The sequence below is a fragment of the Sturnus vulgaris genome, chromosome 11, assembly GCF_052056855.1.
Source record: "Sturnus vulgaris isolate bStuVul1 chromosome 11, bStuVul1.hap1, whole genome shotgun sequence".
Taxonomy (NCBI): domain Eukaryota; kingdom Metazoa; phylum Chordata; class Aves; order Passeriformes; family Sturnidae; genus Sturnus; species Sturnus vulgaris.
The window spans coordinates 10,720,275-10,740,378 of record NC_142253.1 but is presented as its reverse complement, the minus strand read 5'-3'; the positions used below and the strand labels follow the sequence as shown (position 1 = coordinate 10,740,378).

Here is a 20,104-nt window from a genome sequence, read left to right as displayed (position 1 = left end):
GATCAGCTCTCAGCTGATGGGGACAGGCACAGGACAGCCCCTCATGTCCAGGGCCAGCAGCGTGGGCAGCCAGCGAGGGCTGGCACTTTGAGGAGGACTCTGTAGTAGTATTTGTCAGACCCTTAATGAGACACCTCAGGGAAAGGGAGATGGATAAATCGAGACAAGTGCTGAAAAATGCACAATATTAGGTGCCTGATGAGCTAGATCTAGTAAGTAAGACAGTTTGGGAATTAGCTGGCTTGTCTCAGCCTGCTCCCAACATATCAACACAGGCACGCACAGGGTGCCTGCAGCTGCCCTCCTCCAGCTCAGCTCTCAAGGAGATCCCCAAAGCTCTCTCAGTGAGGTCCCCAGCAGTGATCAAACTGCATAAGGGCTGGCAGGGTGAGCACAGTCACATTTGGGGGACAAGGGTGCCTTTCATCAACCTGAGGGACCACCTGGCCACATCTCAGAGGTCTCCTTCTGTGTTTCACCTGATGGAGTTCGTCTCAAGTCAACTGCCCAGCACTGATTTCTTTGGTCCCTGTTCATTTTATTGATCTCTGCCTAAACCATCCTCATCTGTATTGTCTCAGTGAGCTTGTGACCCACAGCAGCACCTTGGCCCTGGGCTTCAAGAGCTGGTGGGGACAGTGAGGCTGGGAATGAGGTGTTGCATTTTAAGGCTAGGATCCACACTAGGAACAGGCAGAGAAGTCATTGTAGGAAAGACTGAGCCCACGTCTCTTGGTGTGAATCCCTAGAGGAGGTGCAGAGCTGCAGATGTGGGGGCACCCTCCATGCCTTACTGGAGAGGTGAAAGCTGTGGACTGAGACTGTATTAACCATGGCAGATGGAAGCAAGAGTCCTGCTCCAAGCTATCCTCCATCCATACCACTTCCACAGACTTGGAAGTTTCACAAGGAGTTTTTGCAAGCAACCAAAAAAGGCAACTTATGTCTTTCCACCAGAACCAGAGGGGTAGGGTTGGGGTGCCCCGGGCTCTCAGCACTCTGCAGCCAGCCTTGCCTTGCCAGGCAGCCGGTGATGTGCAGCCTAGCACCCACTTGGGTCTCTCACTTTTCCAAGCTGACTTAATGAAGCCAAGTTTGCAAATGAAACATAATTTCAAAGACAGGCATGTTGTCGGAAGGTCTGGGGATGATGTATGCCTGTTCCCGCTCGTTAGCAGCTGTCTCTTTAATTACCGCAGATGCTAACGAGATGCTAACAGCATATGGTGACAGGGAGAGCAGCCACACTTTGCACCAAAGTACAATTTATTTGTGAGGCGGCCGGGAGGGAGGGATGAGGGCTAGTGGGGTAAAATCTGCTGGGACTTCTCTCCATCCTCTCTGTTCCCATTGTACTCTTTTTTCTCTCTTAGGGCTAATGCCTGTATCTGGAAGGGCTCATTGGGATGCAGCTCAGGGAACATGTTTGGGTTATGAATGGGTGTCCACTCCCAGTCCTGCTATGCCAAATCCTGGCTCCAGGCTGGTTGGTGCTTCCAACCTTGGCAGGCCCTTTATTGTTTCTGAATCCAGCATCCAGCATGTTTTAGGGGAAATGTCTGGTCCAGTTTCCCTTTGCCTTCCTCACATGAGAGAGATGCTGATGTGGCTCTGTTTGGTAGCTAAAGCTGGATCTGACTACAAGGCTTTGGCAGTGGAGATGCATAGGTGGCAAATGGTTTAACTGCAGGAAACCTCATCAGGTCCCCTTCATCACCTGGAGGCTCAGGGTAGGGTTGTCTGTGGGTTGCTCCCTTGCTTTTCCTTTCCAGTGAGTCTGGCTGGCTGTGCCTAGCTGTCATTTGGAGAAACTTTTGACCTTCTCTCATGTGAGACTGAGCTCCTGGCAGATGTCAGAACTGCATCATGATATCTGGACAAGAGTCCCCAGGCTGTCCCACTGCAGTGTGCCCTATCCAGTCCTCAGGTGCTTCTCTTGTCTGGAGCAGCTCAAAAGACAGGCTGTATCCCATACTCAAGGTCCCCAGACTCAATCTGCTCTTCAGTAGACCTGAATTTATCCTTTTAAGCTCATATTTGGCTTGAAGAATTAGTAGAATTCACCCAGAAGTGTCTGGAAGCTCTGGGAACCTGAGCCTACAGTTTGCAGTTTGATAGACAAACAACTTCCAGTGGGCTTGGAAGGAAAGAGTGAGTTCCTTCACAGGATGAATTTTACCAGGGATCCCCTTCCTTACTGTCTTGAGCAAGGGATGGAGACTCTTTATAATGCAGTGTGTGGGGATTGATGCTGCAGGAGACTTCTGACATGGTGGTGATTCTTGAAAGGCAATGCTGGTGCCTGGCACCTTCTAACTCCTCTCCTCCATCCCCCTGTCCCACAGGAATGTGCTGGGGAGCCACTCTTCATGCTCTACTGTGCCATCAAGCAGCAGATGGAGAAGGGACCCATTGATGCCATCACAGGAGAGGCTCGCTACTCCCTCAGTGAGGACAAGCTCATCCGGCAGCAGATTGACTACAAAATGCTGGTTAGTGCAAGCAGAAGCCTCAGTGGTACTGGTGCTTGCCACGACTGCCAGGTCCAGCTATTTAACAAGATCTTGGAAGCACACAAAATACTTCTAGGCAGAGAGTTTTGTCTGTTGTTCTTCAGCATTCTTGGGGTGCCTATTACCCTGTCTGAGTGGGGCCCATCTCAGACAAGGTCAGAAACAGGGCCTTTCCTTGGCAAGGTTTGCTCTTGCCAAGGGCCCAAGGAAGCCAAACATTAACTGATTCCTGCTCCATATCTTTTCAATCAAACCCCTGTTAATGGCAGGTTTGGGTGAGAGATGATGTTGAGCTTGTGCTAATATAGGTAATAATCATAATAATAATATAATATGAGCAGTCCATAGCTCATGTTCGGTGGGAATCAAAGTTTGAGCTTCGAGGTTACTGCAGGAGATGGAGAGATACTTCTCTTCCTTCTGAGCCATGTCCTCTGTCCAGCTGAATGATAAGCCAGACCCTTCCCCTGGCTGAGCCTGCAGCTGGTTCTTCACCTGCAGCTCAGTCTCCACAGGGTTGGTTTGGGAGGGGAGTGGAGTGTGCCTGGGCATTGCTCGTTCTCAACAGGCTTTGGTGCACTGGGCATGGTTTGCTGTGCAGGATTCCTTTGCTAACACTGTGCTCCCTTTCTGGGGATTGGAGGTTTGAGAATGGCAGGGAGAGGTGGGGGAAGGGGAGCGGGAATGTGCCATGTGGCTACAACCCCACAGCAGTTCAGAAGGTGAGAAGACACGGCCTGTAGACAGCCTTGTGTTCTTGGATCTGCCCTTGCAGCCAGTGTGTCACAGCCTCTCACTCGACCCTTTCTGACCCTGTGCAGACCCTCAACTGCGTGAACCCTGAGAATGAGAATGCCCCAGAGATCCCTGTCAAGGTGCTGAACTGCGACACCATTACGCAGGTGAAGGAGAAGCTGCTGGATGCTGTCTACAAGGGTGTGCCCTATTCCCAGCGACCCAAAGCTGGAGACATGGACCTGGGTAAGAGAGGCCAAGCACTTCCCTGTGGGGAACAGGGATGTGACTAAGACCAGAAGTGCCAATAAATCTGTGTGGGGCAGGAAAACCAACATATCCTACAGAAGCACATTTGTGCTTGCTCAGTCCACTTTTGCCATGCTGGTGGCACTGACTGTATGTGGGGAGCCCTGCTCCACAAGTGTGGATCCTCCCAGTAGAGAGGATGGGGAGAAGAGTTCCCTTGGCTCTTCTGGGGTCTGAATTGCAGGCTTGAGGTGTCTTGAGATCCAGGGAGGCCAGCAATAGTTGAGAGCAGTGTTAATAGTCCTGTTCTTAAAGCGGGGACAGGGGAATGGAGAGGAGCAAAGGTAACAGTCACCAGGGTCAAACTGATGCTGTCTTTCCCTGAGTTCTTGGATTTGTCCAACACATTGATAGTCATCAGCCCTGAGGCTCAGAGAGGGGTGGGAGGCCTATTAAGTTGATGCCTTGGGACTGTGCTTGTACCCTTGCCTTAGCTTTGTGCTCCTGTTATCTGCTAACCACGAGCCCTTCTCCCTCATGGGGACAGAGTGGCGGCAGGGCAGGATGGCCCGCATCATACTGCAGGATGAAGATGTCACCACAAAGATTGACAATGACTGGAAGAGGCTGAACACCCTGGCCCACTACCAGGTAAGGCAGTCCATAATGGAGAACAGTGAGCAATCTACCAGCTGCTTTGAGCTTGAGCATCTTTCCTCCCTCCTAAGCTCGGTCAGGGCCTGGGCTCAGCTCTGCAGGGCCATGGCCAGGAGGTCTGCAGTCGCTTTCCTGCCTGCACCTCATGTTTATGGTCCTTTTAAATGGGGTATTTTCAGGTTCATAGAGGCTGTTTCCCACTCTGATCTTACTCTGCCATTTTCATGCTGAGCTTTCTGGTGTGTTCCTGTTCTACCCCTTCCCCCAGCTGTCACAGAGATATGTCAGGCTCCTTTGCTGGAGATGATGTCTCTGGGGTGGTGGCAGTGTCATTGCATCCTTCTGGGGCTGGTTTCTCCCCGTGCTGGGGCTGTTTCCCCTGTGCCTCTCTGATGTGGCAGCCTGCTCAGCCCATTTGTGCCCACAGGTGACAGATGGCTCCTCGGTAGCCCTGGTGCCCAAGCAGAACTCAGCATATAACATCTCCAACTCCTCCACCTTCACCAAGTCCCTCAGCAGATATGGTGAGTGCACATGGGCATCCTCCTCTGGGCTGGCAGGGGAGATGCACTGGGCTGGGCATGGAGACCAAGGCACAGGGCAAGTGACTGTAACTGTAACTCACGTGAACAAAGTCCTCCAAACTCCCAGCTCTCCTGCACAATGCTATTTATTCTAGTGTTGGAGAGGGAGCAGGTGCCCTCAGAGCCATCTTTCTTTGCAGTGTGTTGGACTCAGGGGAAAAAGGCAAATGTTAGATGGCTGCTGTTAAGGGATGCTTTCCCTTTTATTCCCCTGAAACCTCATTAAAATAAGCACAGAGGCACTTAGCACTTAAAAGAGCAGAGTTGAAGACTCCCACAAATGTGCTGGCAGGTGTACTTCAGCCTTGGTTTGGAAGGGAATAGTGTGATCAGCTCAGATTGGCACAGAAAGCATCTGTGATCCTGGCACTTGCGTGCTGGGAGCGGGACAGGCTCTGCAGAATTCCTTCCATGGTTGTCCTGGCCCCTGTACATCAGCCAGGCTTGCATGTGGCCCAGCAGGCTGTGAGGATGGTCACAGCAGAGCTCCCAATTCACGGTGGCTGCAGAGGCTGAGTCCCAAAGCTGCTGTGGAGGGAAGGGGAATGATGGGGCTGGTGGTGGGGCAGAGGTGGCAGGGTGAGAGCATCCCCCTGTGTTGCAGAGAGCATGCTGAGGACAGCCAGCAGCCCCGACAGCCTGCGCTCACGGACCCCCATGATCACCCCTGACCTGGAGAGCGGCACAAAGCTCTGGCACCTGGTGAAAAACCACGACCACATGGACCAACGAGAGGGCGACCGGGGCAGCAAGATGGTCTCTGAGATCTACCTGACCCGTCTGTTAGCCACCAAGGTATGGCCCAAGGACCCAGAGATGGTGCCTGGCTTCTGAGATCTGAGTGGGGAAGGGTAGTGATTTGGGTTGTCCAAAAGTGGTAAGCACTGCTTTTTTGTTAGCTTCCTGCTCTAGCACAGGAAGAGGTCCTCATTTGGTCTCTTTTCTGAGCTGGAGGGTTTGTGTGTTGAAACCATTGGTGAATATCCCCTGAGTGGATTTTCCTATTTGCTTTTTGTACCTTTTGGTGTTTGTACTGTTCTCTGTATCCTTGGGCAGCTGCTGGTCTGCAAAGCAGAGATGCCCTGGGATAGGTGCCTCTTTGGTGCTTGGGATAAAATGCAGAACTGGTGATGTGGGAAGGGTGATTACCCTAGACATTTGGCATTGCAGCATGTTCCACTTCCCTCAGCACATACAACACTTTTTTGCTTTGTGTTTTTCTTTGTATGCTTTTAGCATGCCAGATCATACAGTGAAGGGAGATACCTCATCACTGCAGTGTCTGTTTCCCAGTATAAACCACTGAGAACCAGTAGGGTTACACAGACTGTACTGTGCTGCTCTTTCAGATATAGGGATAGAAGTGAAATTTGCTTAGAGGCTGACCATTAGTTAAAGACTCTCCTCTCTGCTGTCCCAGAGTGTTGCTGAGCAGCCCTTTTCTCTCTGTCCTCCCCAGGGCACCCTGCAGAAATTTGTGGATGACCTGTTTGAGACCATCTTTAGCACAGCTCACCGTGGGAGTGCACTGCCCCTCGCCATCAAATACATGTTTGATTTCCTGGATGAACAAGCTGATAAGCATCAGATCAATGATTATGATGTCAGGCACACCTGGAAGAGTAACTGGTAATGGAGAAGGACAGCGGGCTCGGGGGTGGGCTAACAGTATCACAGCTTCCAAGCCCTCCCACAGGGAGCAGAAATATGTACCTGGAAATGATCCAGGGCAAGAGAGGCCCATATCTCTGTATTTCGGGTGTGGGTAAATCCCTTGCATGCCTTCCTTCGCAGAAAAAAATCCCAGGAATGCAGTGCTCCCTCAGCCCTTCCCCAGATCCCAAGCACCACGCTCCCCCTGATGGCTGCAGTCACTGACAGCCACAGCGGTTCTGTTCCCATCTCACCTTGGCCTCTGCATCCCTCGGGCTCCTCCAATGCCAGCCCCAATTCTCATCTCTGCTGTCCTGAAGGTGTTTCCACACTCCTTGCTGTCACCCAGCCATGCCCTAACACAGTCAGCACAGATCTGTGTGCACATCCTCCCTGCCCTTGCAGAGCCAGCCCTGCTCTGCTAATGCTGGCTGAACACTGGGGTGGGGCAGCTCCTGACACCTCCGTGGTGCTGTGCTGGGGCAGGTGTTGGCTCCTGAGCCCCCTTTGGCATTTTTCATTTCTGCTGCCTCGCTGATTTCATCTCTCTGATTTTGCTGTGACTGGAGATGGGTACGTATGTTCCCCGTGTCTGGCATTTGTTAAATGGCAGCCAAATCACTTTTGTGTAGTTCAGTAACTGTTTGCAATTAGCAGGGCAGGAAAAGAAACATTTTTAAATGGAGATGTGAGAGCGCAGAAGTGCTTGGAACTGATTTATAACTCAGCTTCCTATATTAAAAGAAGGAGTGAAAGGCAAGGAAGTAAAAAAGCCCCACTCTTCAGGGGCTGGGCACGCAGGCTCTTGCATACTAATGCCTGTGCTTATCTCTGGGCGCTAATTCGACGTGTGGAGCTAATTTCTCCAGGCCATTCCCTTCACAAATGAAATATGTACATGCACCCAGTACCCTCATTAGGAAAGTCCTGGGGAACAAAGTGTGTTTTGTTTAAGATAAAAGCATTCACTGAGTGTAGGTGCTGGGGGATGACAGGGGGAGGAGGATTTCTGATGGGGGAGGCTCTGAGGCGCTCCTGGGAGAGGAGAGGGGCAGCAGGATTGGGAAGTGGAGCCAGGGAGGGTGGCACGTGTGTCACTATGCAGCAAACAACCAGTCAATGGCTCGCCAGGAGACCTGCTGTTTCTACAGCTGAGAGTTTTATTTCCAGCATCTGAGGCCACCTAAATTTTCTTCTGCTGTTAAATGCACTAATGAGTCCCTTGAGGAATCCAGCTAACTCCCTCCTCTGACAGAGAGATGTGTGAAATGCCACACTTCAAAAGGATTATTAATGTAAGGGAAAGGGACCATGTCTGGTTTGACCCACGGGCTCAGCAAGGTCTCTTCAGTGTGAGTGGATCCTTGGAGCAACCACAGATCTGCACTGCCCTGGTTTGCCTTTGGAGATGTTGGCAGTGCTGAGGAATTTCTTCACTGAGAGTTGCTTTTTGGGGTGGGCAGGGGGAAATGACCATTTTCCCAGGATGTTTGCATCCCTGGTATGCTGGGAAAAGCAGCCTACTCAATTCTGGGTCATGGGAAGCTCCTCCACAACTGGAGGTGCATGTATGTGCCAGCTGCCCTGCAGGGTGTGGTTCAGGTGCTGACTCCTATTTCCTTCATCCCTCAGTCTACCTCTACGTTTTTGGGTGAATGTGATTAAGAACCCCCAGTTTGTGTTCGACATTCACAAGAACAGTATTACTGATGCCTGCCTATCCGTGGTGGCTCAGACATTCATGGACTCCTGCTCAACTTCTGAGCACAAGCTAGGAAAGGACTCTCCCTCCAACAAACTACTGTATGCCAAGGACATCCCCAACTACAAGAGCTGGGTAGAAAGGTGAGTAGACTTGGCAACAGCTCCTTGTTTTGCCTGGGGGACTTGCAGTGGATGCTCATGGATGTGGGGATGTGGGTTGTTGGGAGGGCTCCTCGTGGTAGCTGATTGAAGCAGGACTGTATTAAAGCTCGAAGAAAGTGATGCTCTTGTTTGGGAGATGATGCTTTCTCATGACTGTCTCCTGGAATGAGTTTGCAACACTGTTTTGAAGAGCTGTTTATGACTTGCTTAAGGGGTGCTAAAAGCAACCTCCACTCTTAGGTTGTCTGATGTTTTCTGTTGTAAAAACTTGGTCTGTACTAGGGAATTGCTAACACCTCACTTGATTGCTTTTGAAGAGCATCAAGAACTCAGCCTTGGACTAGAGAAGTGCCCTTTTCGTACCACAACAATACATGCAGGTTTTGCTGAAATGCTTGAAAATTATCATTTCCCAGTGCTCAGGCTGCTGTCTCTGTGCTGAGGGGCAGGGAGAGGAGCAGGTCCCCGAGACCTTCCAACACCCTCCACCTTCCCTGTTAGCTCAGGAGAGATGTCCCTCTGTCCCACTGAATTAATGTAGTGTTAAAGGTTCAAGGTTTGAATGAGACTGATTGCAAATTGATGCACTCAGGCATAATGCTGTGTTTAGCTTTATCCTTTTAGGAGAGAAAACTAGGAGATGTCCTCCAAAGCCCTCCAAATAGAGCTATGGTTAAAATGTTGCCATCTTGAGAAGTGGAACTCCATAAAACTTAAAAAATGGCAGATTTCAGGTAGCTGATGCAACTTTTTCTTTGTGATGATATGCTGGGCTAAAGATGATGCTTTGTCTTAACTGAGGGTCATTTTTCATCATCTTGACCAAATACAGACAGAACTAAATGTAGTATGTCCAGACAACAGGAAATGTCATATTCCCTAGTTTGTAAGGATGGAACTTTGTAGCCTAAATCATCCTTGGGTACTCGCTTGTACACAGGTATTTTTGTTGCACCATTGGCATGCCTGCTGTTCTGCAGGCAAGTACAAAGGCAAGTGTCTTCCCTCGAGGAAGGTAGGGCTTGGATCAGAAGGAAAGGTGCCCCTGAAATATGATGTCTGAAATGAGAGATGAGCTGCATGGTAATAGGAGGAAGTTCTTTGTGTGGGGCTGGATGGGGCTTTGGAGTGGGGTCCCGTAGGAACATCACGAGCTTCATAAGGTGAATTTCTCTGACCTTGCCATTTCTATGACAAAAATATTCAGCTTTGTGTATGTGCCTGGAAGAAAAAAGGTTTAAAATCATTTCAGAGTTAAACATTGGTCTAGACATTCTGCATCCTTGGGGACGAGGTGGGAGGTCTCAGTGGTGACAGATATTCCTGCCATTGCTTACCTCCATTATGGTCCCAGAGGCAGATGAGCAGGGGGCAGAGATGTCCTGTGCAGGGGGTGACTATGTCTACTACTGTTCCTCTACTGCAGGGATTTATGGCATAATCAGCATTTCTGGCTTTTGGCACAGTTATAGTTGCAAAGCTTTGCAGAGGAGGGATGGGAGTGGTGCGGGGGTGGCTGAGTGGGACTGCCAGTCCCAACAGCAGGTCTGTCTGCTGCTGTGGCTCAGGCACCAGCTGAAAAAGGGGCATCCTGCCAGTCTGAGGCAGGAATAGCACAGGGAAGGGCTTAGGAAGTGGGAAATCTGGGGAAACCCAAGGGAACTACTGCTGGGGTCACAGGTGTCCTCTGGAAATGGATGGTGTGCCTGGAATCTTGGTCCATATGAGCCATTGCACACTTGTATTGAAAAGTAATGGTTTCTTCCCATCCTATGTGTCATGATAACACCTGGAACGTGAAACTGCTGCTTTAGGAAATGTCACTCTGGGGTGATCTCTCTAGGGGTGTAGAAGATGTCTGGTTTAGTCAGAGGTCCTCACCTTAGACCACTGCTCTCCCGGCAGCATCTAGAATTTTTCTTGGATCATTTTCTGGGTATGAATGAGCCTCTTTGTAAAAACTGCCCAGTTTTTAGTGATAAAGTAGTTTATCACTAGCTGAGTTCAGTGCAGTGGGATGGAGTGCATCTTCATATTCATCTTCTCAAGTGGTCTTGCTGCCATCTGCTCCTATCCAAGTGCTTCAGCAGTGTTCCATCTCAGCGTTCAGCTGATGACACTAATGATGCTAATCACTGTACCAGAAACTTTACTGAGTGAGGAGTCATGAGGAGCAGAGTAAACCTGAGAGAGGCTGGTACTCTGTATTTCCAGGTGGAAATGCTGGCAGTACTGCTCCCTGGGAGCAACCAGAGCTTGCTTGCAGTGGGCAGGGTTTCTTTTAAAATGAGGCATATGGACACCACCCTGGTTTCCAAAAAGTCCTCAGTAGCCTGTCCAATGGTGTGTCTGCTTGGTGTAACTCTCCTGCTGTAATGGGATGCTGCAGCTTTGTCCTCTCAGGGTTGTGATGAACATCCTGTTGGATATTCTGATTTTCCACTACCACAGTATGTGTATTGCTGCAGGGGCAGGTTGTCACCTTGTCATGTGTTCACATCCCAAGTATTATATTGAATGCAAAGGGGCCTTGTTGGCTTTAGGGACATGGTGACCTTAGGAGAGTGGTGCCAAAACCTTGTGTGTTGCTGCAGGTGTGGAGGGTCCTGGTGCCACCTGGTTTGGTGGCAAAACATGCCAATGGGATGGGAGGGACAAAAAATGTGTCGTTTAGGAGAGGGGAGAAAATCCCTTAGAGCAACATTGCTTGGCTTCCCAGCATGGTGAGCAGAATTGCACTGAGCTGGGTGCTGTCCCATCAGGACCACATTCCTAATGGTGCTGACTGCTCTGTGGAGTGCTCAGAGACTCTTGGTGAGCAGTGTTAGAATGGTTAATTGTATGTCACTGCTTGGAGGACAGATGCTCTTCACTTGCCTTTTCAGTGGCTGTTGTCTGTGAGCATGGTGGCAGGGACCCATCCCTTCCTGCCTGTCCCTATGTGTGACCCTCTCTTCTGTTCCTCCCTGGCAGATATTATGCAGATATAGCTAAAATGCCAGCGATCAGTGACCAGGACATGAGCGCGTACCTGGCGGAGCAGTCGCGGTTACACCTCAGCCAGTTCAACAGCATGAGTGCCCTGCACGAGATCTACTCCTACATCACCAAGTACAAGGATGAGGTAAGATGTGGTGAGAGTCAGGCCTGAGCTGCCTCTTGTGTCCTTTTGTCCTTGTTTCTGCAGTTCCCTCCTTTTTCCTATAGAAAAACACACAGTGAAGTGTGGAATAGTAACATATTCCATGTCTGTTCTTGGGCTGGTGGAGAAGGAAAGGATTGGGAGGCATGAAGCCAGGAGCTGGAGTGGGCAGTGCTCATTCCTCATATTTTCTGCAGTGAGTAATGTGGGAAACACCTATTTTGCTACATATTTGGCACATGAGCTCCATGAGGCTGCAGAGTTCCCAGCATTATCTCAGCATGCTTCCCTTATCCACTGCCACCAATCCTACACCATGGTGGTACCAATGCTGTGGAGCTGTACAGGTAGTGCTTGGCTCCTCTCCCCAGGGATGTTAGAGGATGTGGTGGTCCCTCCAGTGCTTGTTTTGTAGATGTCAGTAAGGATGGTTAAGAACTCCTCTGTTGTAATTTATACAAATTAATTTCTCAAAACTCTCCTCAGATCCACAGCCTACATCTTATTAAAGCAATAAAATACGTAACTACAGTAAAATATAAGTCTATACACATAGCATGATAGTACAGATTTTATTGTCCCAATAAAGGGGTTTGATGACTATATTGGAATGGTGGCTAATTTAGGTGACAGAGTGCCAGAGCATCTTCCCTCTCAGAGTCAGGAGAGGAAATGGGGTTCCTGTTGTATCATGCAGCAATCCCAGGAGTCTTCTCACAGTGCCTCTTTGAGGTGTGAATTTAAGGGGTCCATGGACAGACCTAGCTCCTGGGTATAAAGTCAGCACTGGGATTGTGGTGGTTCCAATATCCTATGGAACTCGGTGCTTTACAGGAGGGAGGAGGAGATCCTGGCTTTCCTAGTTCTTGGGAAGATGCTGTGTGGTGGTCACCATGCAGCTGGTGGCCATGTATTGATGACCATGCTGGTGGGATCTCTATGCCAGTCCTTAGACAATTTTGGATGGCATATCCCAGAGGCCCCTGTTCCTCTAGGTAATGGGCTGGCCATGAAGGGGTTTTGGGGTTTTACAGTTTGTGCACAGTTCTGTGGCTACCATGAGAGTGAAAGTGGAGCAGTCTGGAAGACCTAGATTTGCTGTGGTCCAGCTATCATCCCTGAGCCATCATCCAGGCTAAGAGTCCCACAAACCTTAAATAAATCCTCCAAGCCCTGGATGAACCCATAGCATTAATAAGCTGCTCTTTAGGGGCACAGGGCCTCTTCTTGCCTACTAACAGCAGCCTGACATCTGTTGAGTGTCTTGCTGTTGCCTGCTCTCTGAGCATCACAAGTGTGTTCACAGCTCTCAGGAACTTTTTATTATTTGTAATGGGATTAATAAATCGCAGCTGTTCCCTTTGTTTGTTTTCATTCATTAAGCACAATTATATGCAGCCCGATTGCACCCTCTTTGATGCAAAATGGGAGAGAATAATTTTTCCTGTTGTTCAGTGCAATAATATGCTGTCATTGGCTGTGAATGAAAATCATAATTAATTTTCATTTGGGTACTTGCATCTTGGTAATCAGTGGTCCTTGCTCCTTACAGCAGGTGACAAACCTGGGTCTCTCTACACTCAGCACAGGTTTCCTTTGACTGCACTGTTTCCATAAAGCTGAGATAAGAGAGGAGTAAATAAATGCATGGGCAATTTGGGAATCATTTGGTAACTCAGCATTCCAGGATATACAGCTGTCTGGTTGGGAGGCAGAGGAGGCAGGTAGGGGGAATAGGTTTCCTTTACACTTCTCTGATCAATCTCATTTGGTTCCAGCTCAGACACCTTTCAGGCATGTGGAGTTTTGATTTCTGAGTGTCACTACTGGTATTTTACTCTGTGTGTAGCATGAGGGCTGAGAGCATCTGTGGAGATGGATGGGGTGGGGGGGGAATGTCCCCAGTAGCAGGTTTGTGGCAGAATCTAAGACTTCTTGCCAGTCCAGCTGCGGCCCTGGGTTGTTGCTGCTAGGGGAGGTAAATCAGATGTGTCCAGCTCTTGCTGGTGATTTTTCCCCTCCTTGGGAGCTGACACCAGTGCCCAGATGTAGCTTTCCCTTCTTTTTTGGGAGGAGGCTCCCTATCAGGCATCTCTTACTGCCCCAGGAGTCAGGAGCCAGCCTGGTCCTGCCCCATCAGAGGCTGCTTGTGGCAGTGTGGTGGATGCTCCTCAGCACGCTCTGCCTGCCTCTCAACAACTTGCCAGTGCTGCAGCAGCTCTTAATCAAAGGGAGCTGATTCCCCATTAAGAAGTTACCTGTAGGGCTCCTGATGGACTTTGCCTGCCTCCTAGTAAGTCTATTAATTATACAACAGTTGGTTTCCAATTATGCAGCCAATGAAATGGTTAATCAAGTCCCCTTTGACGGATGCCCTGATATATAATTGCAAAAAATTTGCTCTCTCAACTAGCTCACCCGAGGAGATGAGATTTCTGTCAGGTTTGTTTTTTTAAATCAGCTTTTCTGCTCTGCTGGCATGATGTTAGTGAGACGAGACTCCTGGCTGCTGGGAGGGCAATTGCCCCTTTGTTTTACTTTGTTACTCCCTTTTCCCCACTCTGAGTCTCATCCTCTACTTTCCTGCCACTGCCAGTCCTTCCCAGCCCTGGGGTCACAGTCACATCTAGCCCAGGGCAGAGAACTCTCCCTCCAGCCTGCAGTCTGTCATCCTTATCAGCAGCTTGTTTAGAGAAAGGATTTCAAGGGAGGAAAGTCATTCTCTGGTGCCTGTGGGCGCACCCTTAAACAGGATTGGGGGCGCCCAGGCTTTGCTGGTGCATCTATCTGATGTCCCCTTCCAACATCCCACTGCCCCCCAGTTGTGATGAAATGAGACAGGTTTTAACACTGGTGGCAGCTGAAGCCTTGTGATTTGGTGTTTTTGTGCATGTGGAACCAGTTCATAGTTTGATTGTGGTGTCTTGAAACACAGCCCTGCTTCCCTAAAGTGTTACAGGATTGTTGGAGTCACAGATGTGGTGGGAAGGTGGTGTTGGCTTGGATTTGGGGTTCACCCTCTGTCTGACTGTATTTTCTTCATTTCCCCATGTGCAAGCTGGCTCCTCGTTAGTGTCAGGCAGGTCCCTGGTGTTACTGCAGACCCTTTGGGGGTCCCAGTGGCTCGGTTTGTGGATGGCCCCACTCACAGTGGTGTCTCTCACCTTGCCCTTCCTTTGGCCCTGTTGGGACACAAGAATACTTCCCTTGGGGCCACATCCCCATGTCCTGATGCCATCAAAGAGCCAGCAGTCCACAAGGAGCCGCTTTGGGTAGCAGGGCACCTCCTCACGCTCTCTCCCGCCCTCTCTCCCCAGATTTTGGCTGCGTTGGAGAAGGATGAGCAGGCGCGGAGGCAGCGGCTGCGGAGCAAGCTGGAGCAGGCGATCGACACAATGGCCTTAAGCAGCTGAGAAGGCGGCGGAGGCGCCAGCGTCCGGCAGCGGGGGCGGCAGGACGGACAGACGGACGGACGGACGGACGGACAGAGGGAGGGAGGGATGGAGGAAGGAGCGGCCAGCGGCAGCCGCGGGCACAAAAGACTTTGGGGCTGGGAGCGCCGCGGCTGCGCTCGCTCCCCACGGACACACACGGAAACCTCGCGCTTTAGCGGAATAAAAAAAAAAACAAACACACAAATCCCGGCGACAGCAGCAGCGTCGATAGAACTCCCTGACCCACAGACAAACCCCCCAGTCCCAGCGGGATGCAGCAGGGACCTTGCAGAGAGGCGGAGGAGCAGGGGTCGCCTGCCCCATGGACCTGCTGGGCATCCCCTGCCTGGGCAGAGCCCTGAGCCCGCAGGGCAGGAGGGTCGGGACCGCGGGGCTTCCTCGGAAGGCGTTTGGATGTTGTTGTTACTTTGGTGAAGGGAGGGTGGGTGGGCTCCTATTTTTACTGTACTTGACTTGCTCTCCCTTCCTTCCCCCCAGCTGTCCACCCCCTCTCCTCCTCCTCCTCTCTCTTTTTCTGTCTCTCCCCCCTTCTCTCTCTCTTTCTCTGGCCTTCTGCCACTAGTGTTAACTGCTATATTTGCACAATTTACACGAGACAAACAAAATTTTTAATTTAAAGGAAAAAAAAATTATAACAAAAAATGGGAGGGGAAAAAATATTCTGAATTTTTTGCAATGAACTAACAAAAACGATTTTAAGAGATAAGCTAAAGGACTGATGCTGGGGAGATTTGGGATTGGGGCTTTAGGGGTGGGCAGGAAAGGGAGAAATTCTTGAGCTTTGATATTTCTAAAATACGTCCTGTGCCATGTTTTATTTGAATGTTGTTTAGTGCGAAAAAAAAATTGAAGAAAAAAAAAGTTGGGAGTTTTGTTAGCTGGATAGATGCTGTTATTTCAATGCTGCTGAGTGGTTCTGGAGGTCAAAATCAGAGAGGAAGGGAGATCCCAAGGCTGGTTTTTCTTTTCCTGGGCGATTGCTGAGGGATGGTTGGTGTTTTGTTGAGCTTGTCCTTGTTTTCCTGGTTCGGTGGCCGTGGGGTGGTCTGGGCAGTGCTGCCTGCTCCTGCCTGTCCTGGGATGATGTGGGGTGGAGGATGCTTGTGGGGCCTTGTGGGCTGTCAGGAGGGTTGATGGAGAGCCAGCCTGGCTTTTTGTGGCAGATTCTATGGCACTGGAGCTGCCTTAACAAAGCCCCTTTACGTTTATTTTTCCCCAGCATCTTTTTGTGCTGATGCAGGGGAAGAGATCAGATCCCCAGGGAAAGGGAAGGCAGCTCCTCTGCACTCCTGATGGGATCCCCCCAGCCCATGGAGGGACTGGGACCCTGGCTGCCGTGGGGCTGTCACCTGCTCTTCCACTTAGGGAGCCCAAACGTGTGCAGGACCTCCCACCCAAGACTGACCTTTCTTTCTCTGTCTTTTCCTTCTTTCTCCCCCTTTCTCTCCTTGCTGTCACCCTGTCTCCCCTCTGCTGCCTCTGCCCTGACAGGGCTTCACTGGAGACCTTGAGGTCTCTTCCTCAGCTTCCCCCTTGGAAATGTCAGTTCCTTGTGGGTTTGTGCTTTCCAGAGATGAAAAGGTGCTGAATGCTGCCCTGAATGGCAGCAGGTGACCAAAAACTTCCAAAACAAGAGAGCAAAACCCTTTCCTTTTCTTTACTGAGAACTCCTGTCACTGCCCAGGCCATGGCACATGGGGCCACACTCTGCCAGGAGCGGATGGCTGTGAAAATCCAAGTGGAGAGAGGCCCAACTGATTTCTGTCCATTCCCTTAAATTGCAAGTTAAGGGGGGGAGAGGGAGAAATAATGAAGTTTTTAATTAAAAAAAAATAATAAAAGTGTGTATATATATATATGTGGTTACAATCTAATTCTCGTGCCCCAGTGGGGTGCTGTATAGTTAACTGAAGGAGAATTGAACCAATATAAAAATGAGATGAATTTACGCAGCCAGTTAAAACAAAACAAACAACCACTGCAAAAAAAAAAAGAAAAAATTAAAAAGGATACCAAATGGTCTGGAAGAAACTTCCAAGCCTTTCTCACCATGCAGAACAATCGTTTGAAGCCTGCACATCACTCATTATGTTGTAATTTTGTTTGGTTTTGTTTTGTTTTAATAAGGAGGGAAAGGAGAGAAGATGCTGATTAAAAAAAAAAAAGGAAAAAAAAAAAAGATGACAAAAGAATCCAACCACAACAGCAAAACTATGTTTGAAAAAGAATTTATAATTGTTTCCCAAACCTACGAACCCTGAGCTGTCGCTGGATTTCTGAGAGCTGTGGGCTGTTGCATGACTGTGCTAGATTTTAGTCTGAGTTGATCTTTTTAAGAAACAGAAGAAAAAACCCATAAAACAAAGAAACTGCGAGTATTGAATATTAGAGGTTTGTTTAGACCTGTTACCTATTTTATTTTTTAATTTGAAATTAATTTGCCACTTTCTCGTCCAAAAGAAAAAAAGAAAGACTTTAGAGGTTCACATCTCAAATGTGGTACTTGGAGAGCCTTAAAGGACAGCTGTGTGCCCTGTGCTGGGGCCACTGCTGGCTGCCAGCATCTCCCTGGGTGCTCTGGTGGGACAGAACCCTCCGGGGGTCCCTTTGTAGAATTCACTGCTGCTGTGATGGGCTGGAAGGGTGCCTGCAGCTCCCTTTGGTGCAAAACTTCTTCCTTGTGGCATTGCTGGCTGCGTGGTGCTGGTGGAGGTCCTGGAAATCGCCTGGAGGATGGCAGCAATGCATTGGTGGTCACTGCAGTGTGATGGAAGGAGAGTGATGGCTTTGAGGTCTCTGCCCAGGACTGGTGTGGGTTCTGCCTGTTGCAGTGGTGAGAGTGTCTCTTGGAGAGCTTTGGTTGCTGTTGAGGGAGCCAAGCACATGGGCTTTGTGGTGGTTGAGAGGGGATGGAGGTGTGTTTCTAAGAACATCTCCCTGAAAATTTCCCTTTTGACAAAGAGGGCTGGAAGCACCATTAATTGCTGAGGTCTATTAGCCTGTTGCTGTCCCAGAACCAAAGCCATGGGTGCTCCCTCAGCCAGGCTAGAGGGCTAGATGAGTATTTTGGCCATGGTGGATCTAAGGTGGGTTTGGGCAGCAGAGAGGCTCCTGAGGAGGTCATGCTGAGCAGGTTGGCAGTGCCATGGTGTGGCTCTCCTTTCTGGGCTTCCCTTGTGCTGTGACCTGGCTCTTCCAGCCTCCTGGGGATGCTGACTGCCCATGGTGTGATCCGAGGGATGGGTTCCCGTTGGCTTCCTCCTGCAGAGCTTTGGGGTGTCTGTGGTTTGTTCCACCAAAGGATGCCCCAGCAGCTCCCCACTGCCTGGGCATCCCCTTGCTGCCTCCAGCAGGGAGGGTGGTGGTCAGTGAGGTGGGCACTGCAGTGCTGCCCGCAGCCTCTGGCGCTTCTTGGTGCTACCTTTGCCTTTTGCATCATGCCCAGCGTCCTTAATTGTGCCAGGCAGCTGCCCACCCTCTCTTGACTGGCCTGGTGGGGTCAGAACTGGCCCTGTCAGACCCTGCCTCAGAAGGGGGAAAGGTGTGGAGGATCTGGGAAGTATCCACAAGACTCCTCTTACTGCTGGTGTAGCCTGTGCCCCGGAATGGGATGAGGTGGAGAAGCATCCCTTGTTGTGAGCCTGCATTTCTGGGCACTCCTGCTCTGGCTCCCCACCAGAGGCAGCTGGACAGTGCAGGCTGATCCCCCACCACTGCAAACAAAGGGGTCCCTCCCTGCTCTCATTGCCTTTCGCTTCAATTTGGCGTTAAAAAATGTGCAGTCCAGCCAGTCCCCCTTAGCAGGAGCCCCGTGTCACAGCCAGAGCTGGCCCCAGCCTGGGGACAGGGAGCAGGGGGACAGCTGGGGGGACTCCCCAGGCTCACTCGCTCCCGACCAAAGCGCACAACGAGCTGTCCTTTAAGGAAGCAGGGGGAAACCTGAGGCGGACCCGGCGAGAGGCAGAGAATTCTGATAGTTTTAGAAAATTAAATGGGGAAAAAAAGAATCACACTCCGGAGTCCTGATTCCCTTTCTGTGATTGTTTCAGACTTGAAGCAACAGGCCAGCGTGGCTGGTCAAGCGCCCTTTGATCGTGTAAATATCCTGCTATTTCCTATTTTAATGTTCTTCAGATTTAGTACTTGTAAATAAACACATGCATCAAGGAGAGATTAAACATTTTTGCTAAAGCTGGTGTTTGGCCTGTGTTTTTGGGGGTACATGGAGCAGGTAGCTTTGGGAGCAGTGGACAAATCCGTGGCTGTGCCAGGGGGATGTGGTACAAAATAACATTACCATGTGCCAGCAATAGAGTGCATGTGTGGGTGTGGAGGTCCTGAACTGTGGCTGTTAACACCCACCAAAAGAGCTCCAGATGCTCATAGGGGGATTTAGGTGGCTTCCCCATCAGCCCCTTTCCTGGGTTAAATTGCTTTAAACCATTTGATTTTACTCATTGCCTTTCAAACTGCTCAGAGCTGCTGGTCAGACACAGAGGAGCTGAACCTGCCACGCAAGCACAGAGGGGTTGATACCTGCCTGACTGCTCTGCCACTCACTGGGATCCACAGGAACCACCAGGGCTGGGGCAGCTTCACTTCCACATCTCGAGCATCCTGGCCCTTCCTCCCATGGGGACATAACGGGGTGACAGCACAAGTGCTTGGGAGGAAGCACACAGTGGTGAGATGATGCTGCATCATCTCTGCAGGCTCTGCACGCTGCAGGGGCAGCTTTTTTTCCCATTCCTGATCTTTTTTAGCTCCTGATCCTTGTCTTTAAAGATAGGTCCTCCTGTAACTGTGGGTGCCTCTGATCAGCACTGTAGTTTCTGCAGGGTCCCAAAGTCGCAAAGTGAAGCCCCAGGAGAGGAAGCCCAGGGCAGCAGTGTCACCTCAGCACCCTCCTCACTGTGGGGACCTTCCTCAGTGACATTGGATGGCCATGGCAGGCTTGGGGAGACATTCCTGGAGAGGAGGGGGTGAATCCCTGGGGTGTGGGGTCAGAGCCAGAACTCCTCAGCAGGAGCCCAGCACACAGACCCACATCACACAAATTAGGCCACTTTTTCGTTTTTTATTGTTTCCTTTGCCTCTTCCTGCCCTGGGGCCGTCTTCTGAGGGATTGGGCTGGCAGGGCTGATTGTACTGTGGATGCTGAATACATATTTTCTCTGCATTTAGTGTGTATATAAACTGGATATTTTTAATGTTTTCTCTTGCAGTTTTCCTACTCTCCAACAAGAACAC

At 50.2% G+C, this 20,104-nt stretch overlaps 1 protein-coding gene across 1 annotated transcript in view; it reads left to right on the top strand.

Annotated features, from left to right (window-relative positions):
• The window catches only part of PLXNA1 (plexin A1), a 115,344-nt gene extending 96,299 nt beyond the window's left edge, over nucleotides 1-19,045 (top strand). Inside the window, exons 24-32 of the mRNA XM_014871995.2 lie at nucleotides 2,346-2,492; nucleotides 3,335-3,494; nucleotides 4,045-4,148; nucleotides 4,582-4,678; nucleotides 5,343-5,533; nucleotides 6,198-6,367; nucleotides 8,024-8,236; nucleotides 11,231-11,381; nucleotides 14,717-19,045. Of these exons, the coding sequence (XP_014727481.1) occupies nucleotides 2,346-2,492; nucleotides 3,335-3,494; nucleotides 4,045-4,148; nucleotides 4,582-4,678; nucleotides 5,343-5,533; nucleotides 6,198-6,367; nucleotides 8,024-8,236; nucleotides 11,231-11,381; nucleotides 14,717-14,812 (1,329 nt within the window). The 3' untranslated portion in view covers nucleotides 14,813-19,045. The remainder of the gene's footprint in view (nucleotides 1-2,345; nucleotides 2,493-3,334; nucleotides 3,495-4,044; nucleotides 4,149-4,581; nucleotides 4,679-5,342; nucleotides 5,534-6,197; nucleotides 6,368-8,023; nucleotides 8,237-11,230; nucleotides 11,382-14,716) is intronic.
• The last annotated feature ends 1,059 nt before the right edge of the window (nucleotides 19,046-20,104 follow it).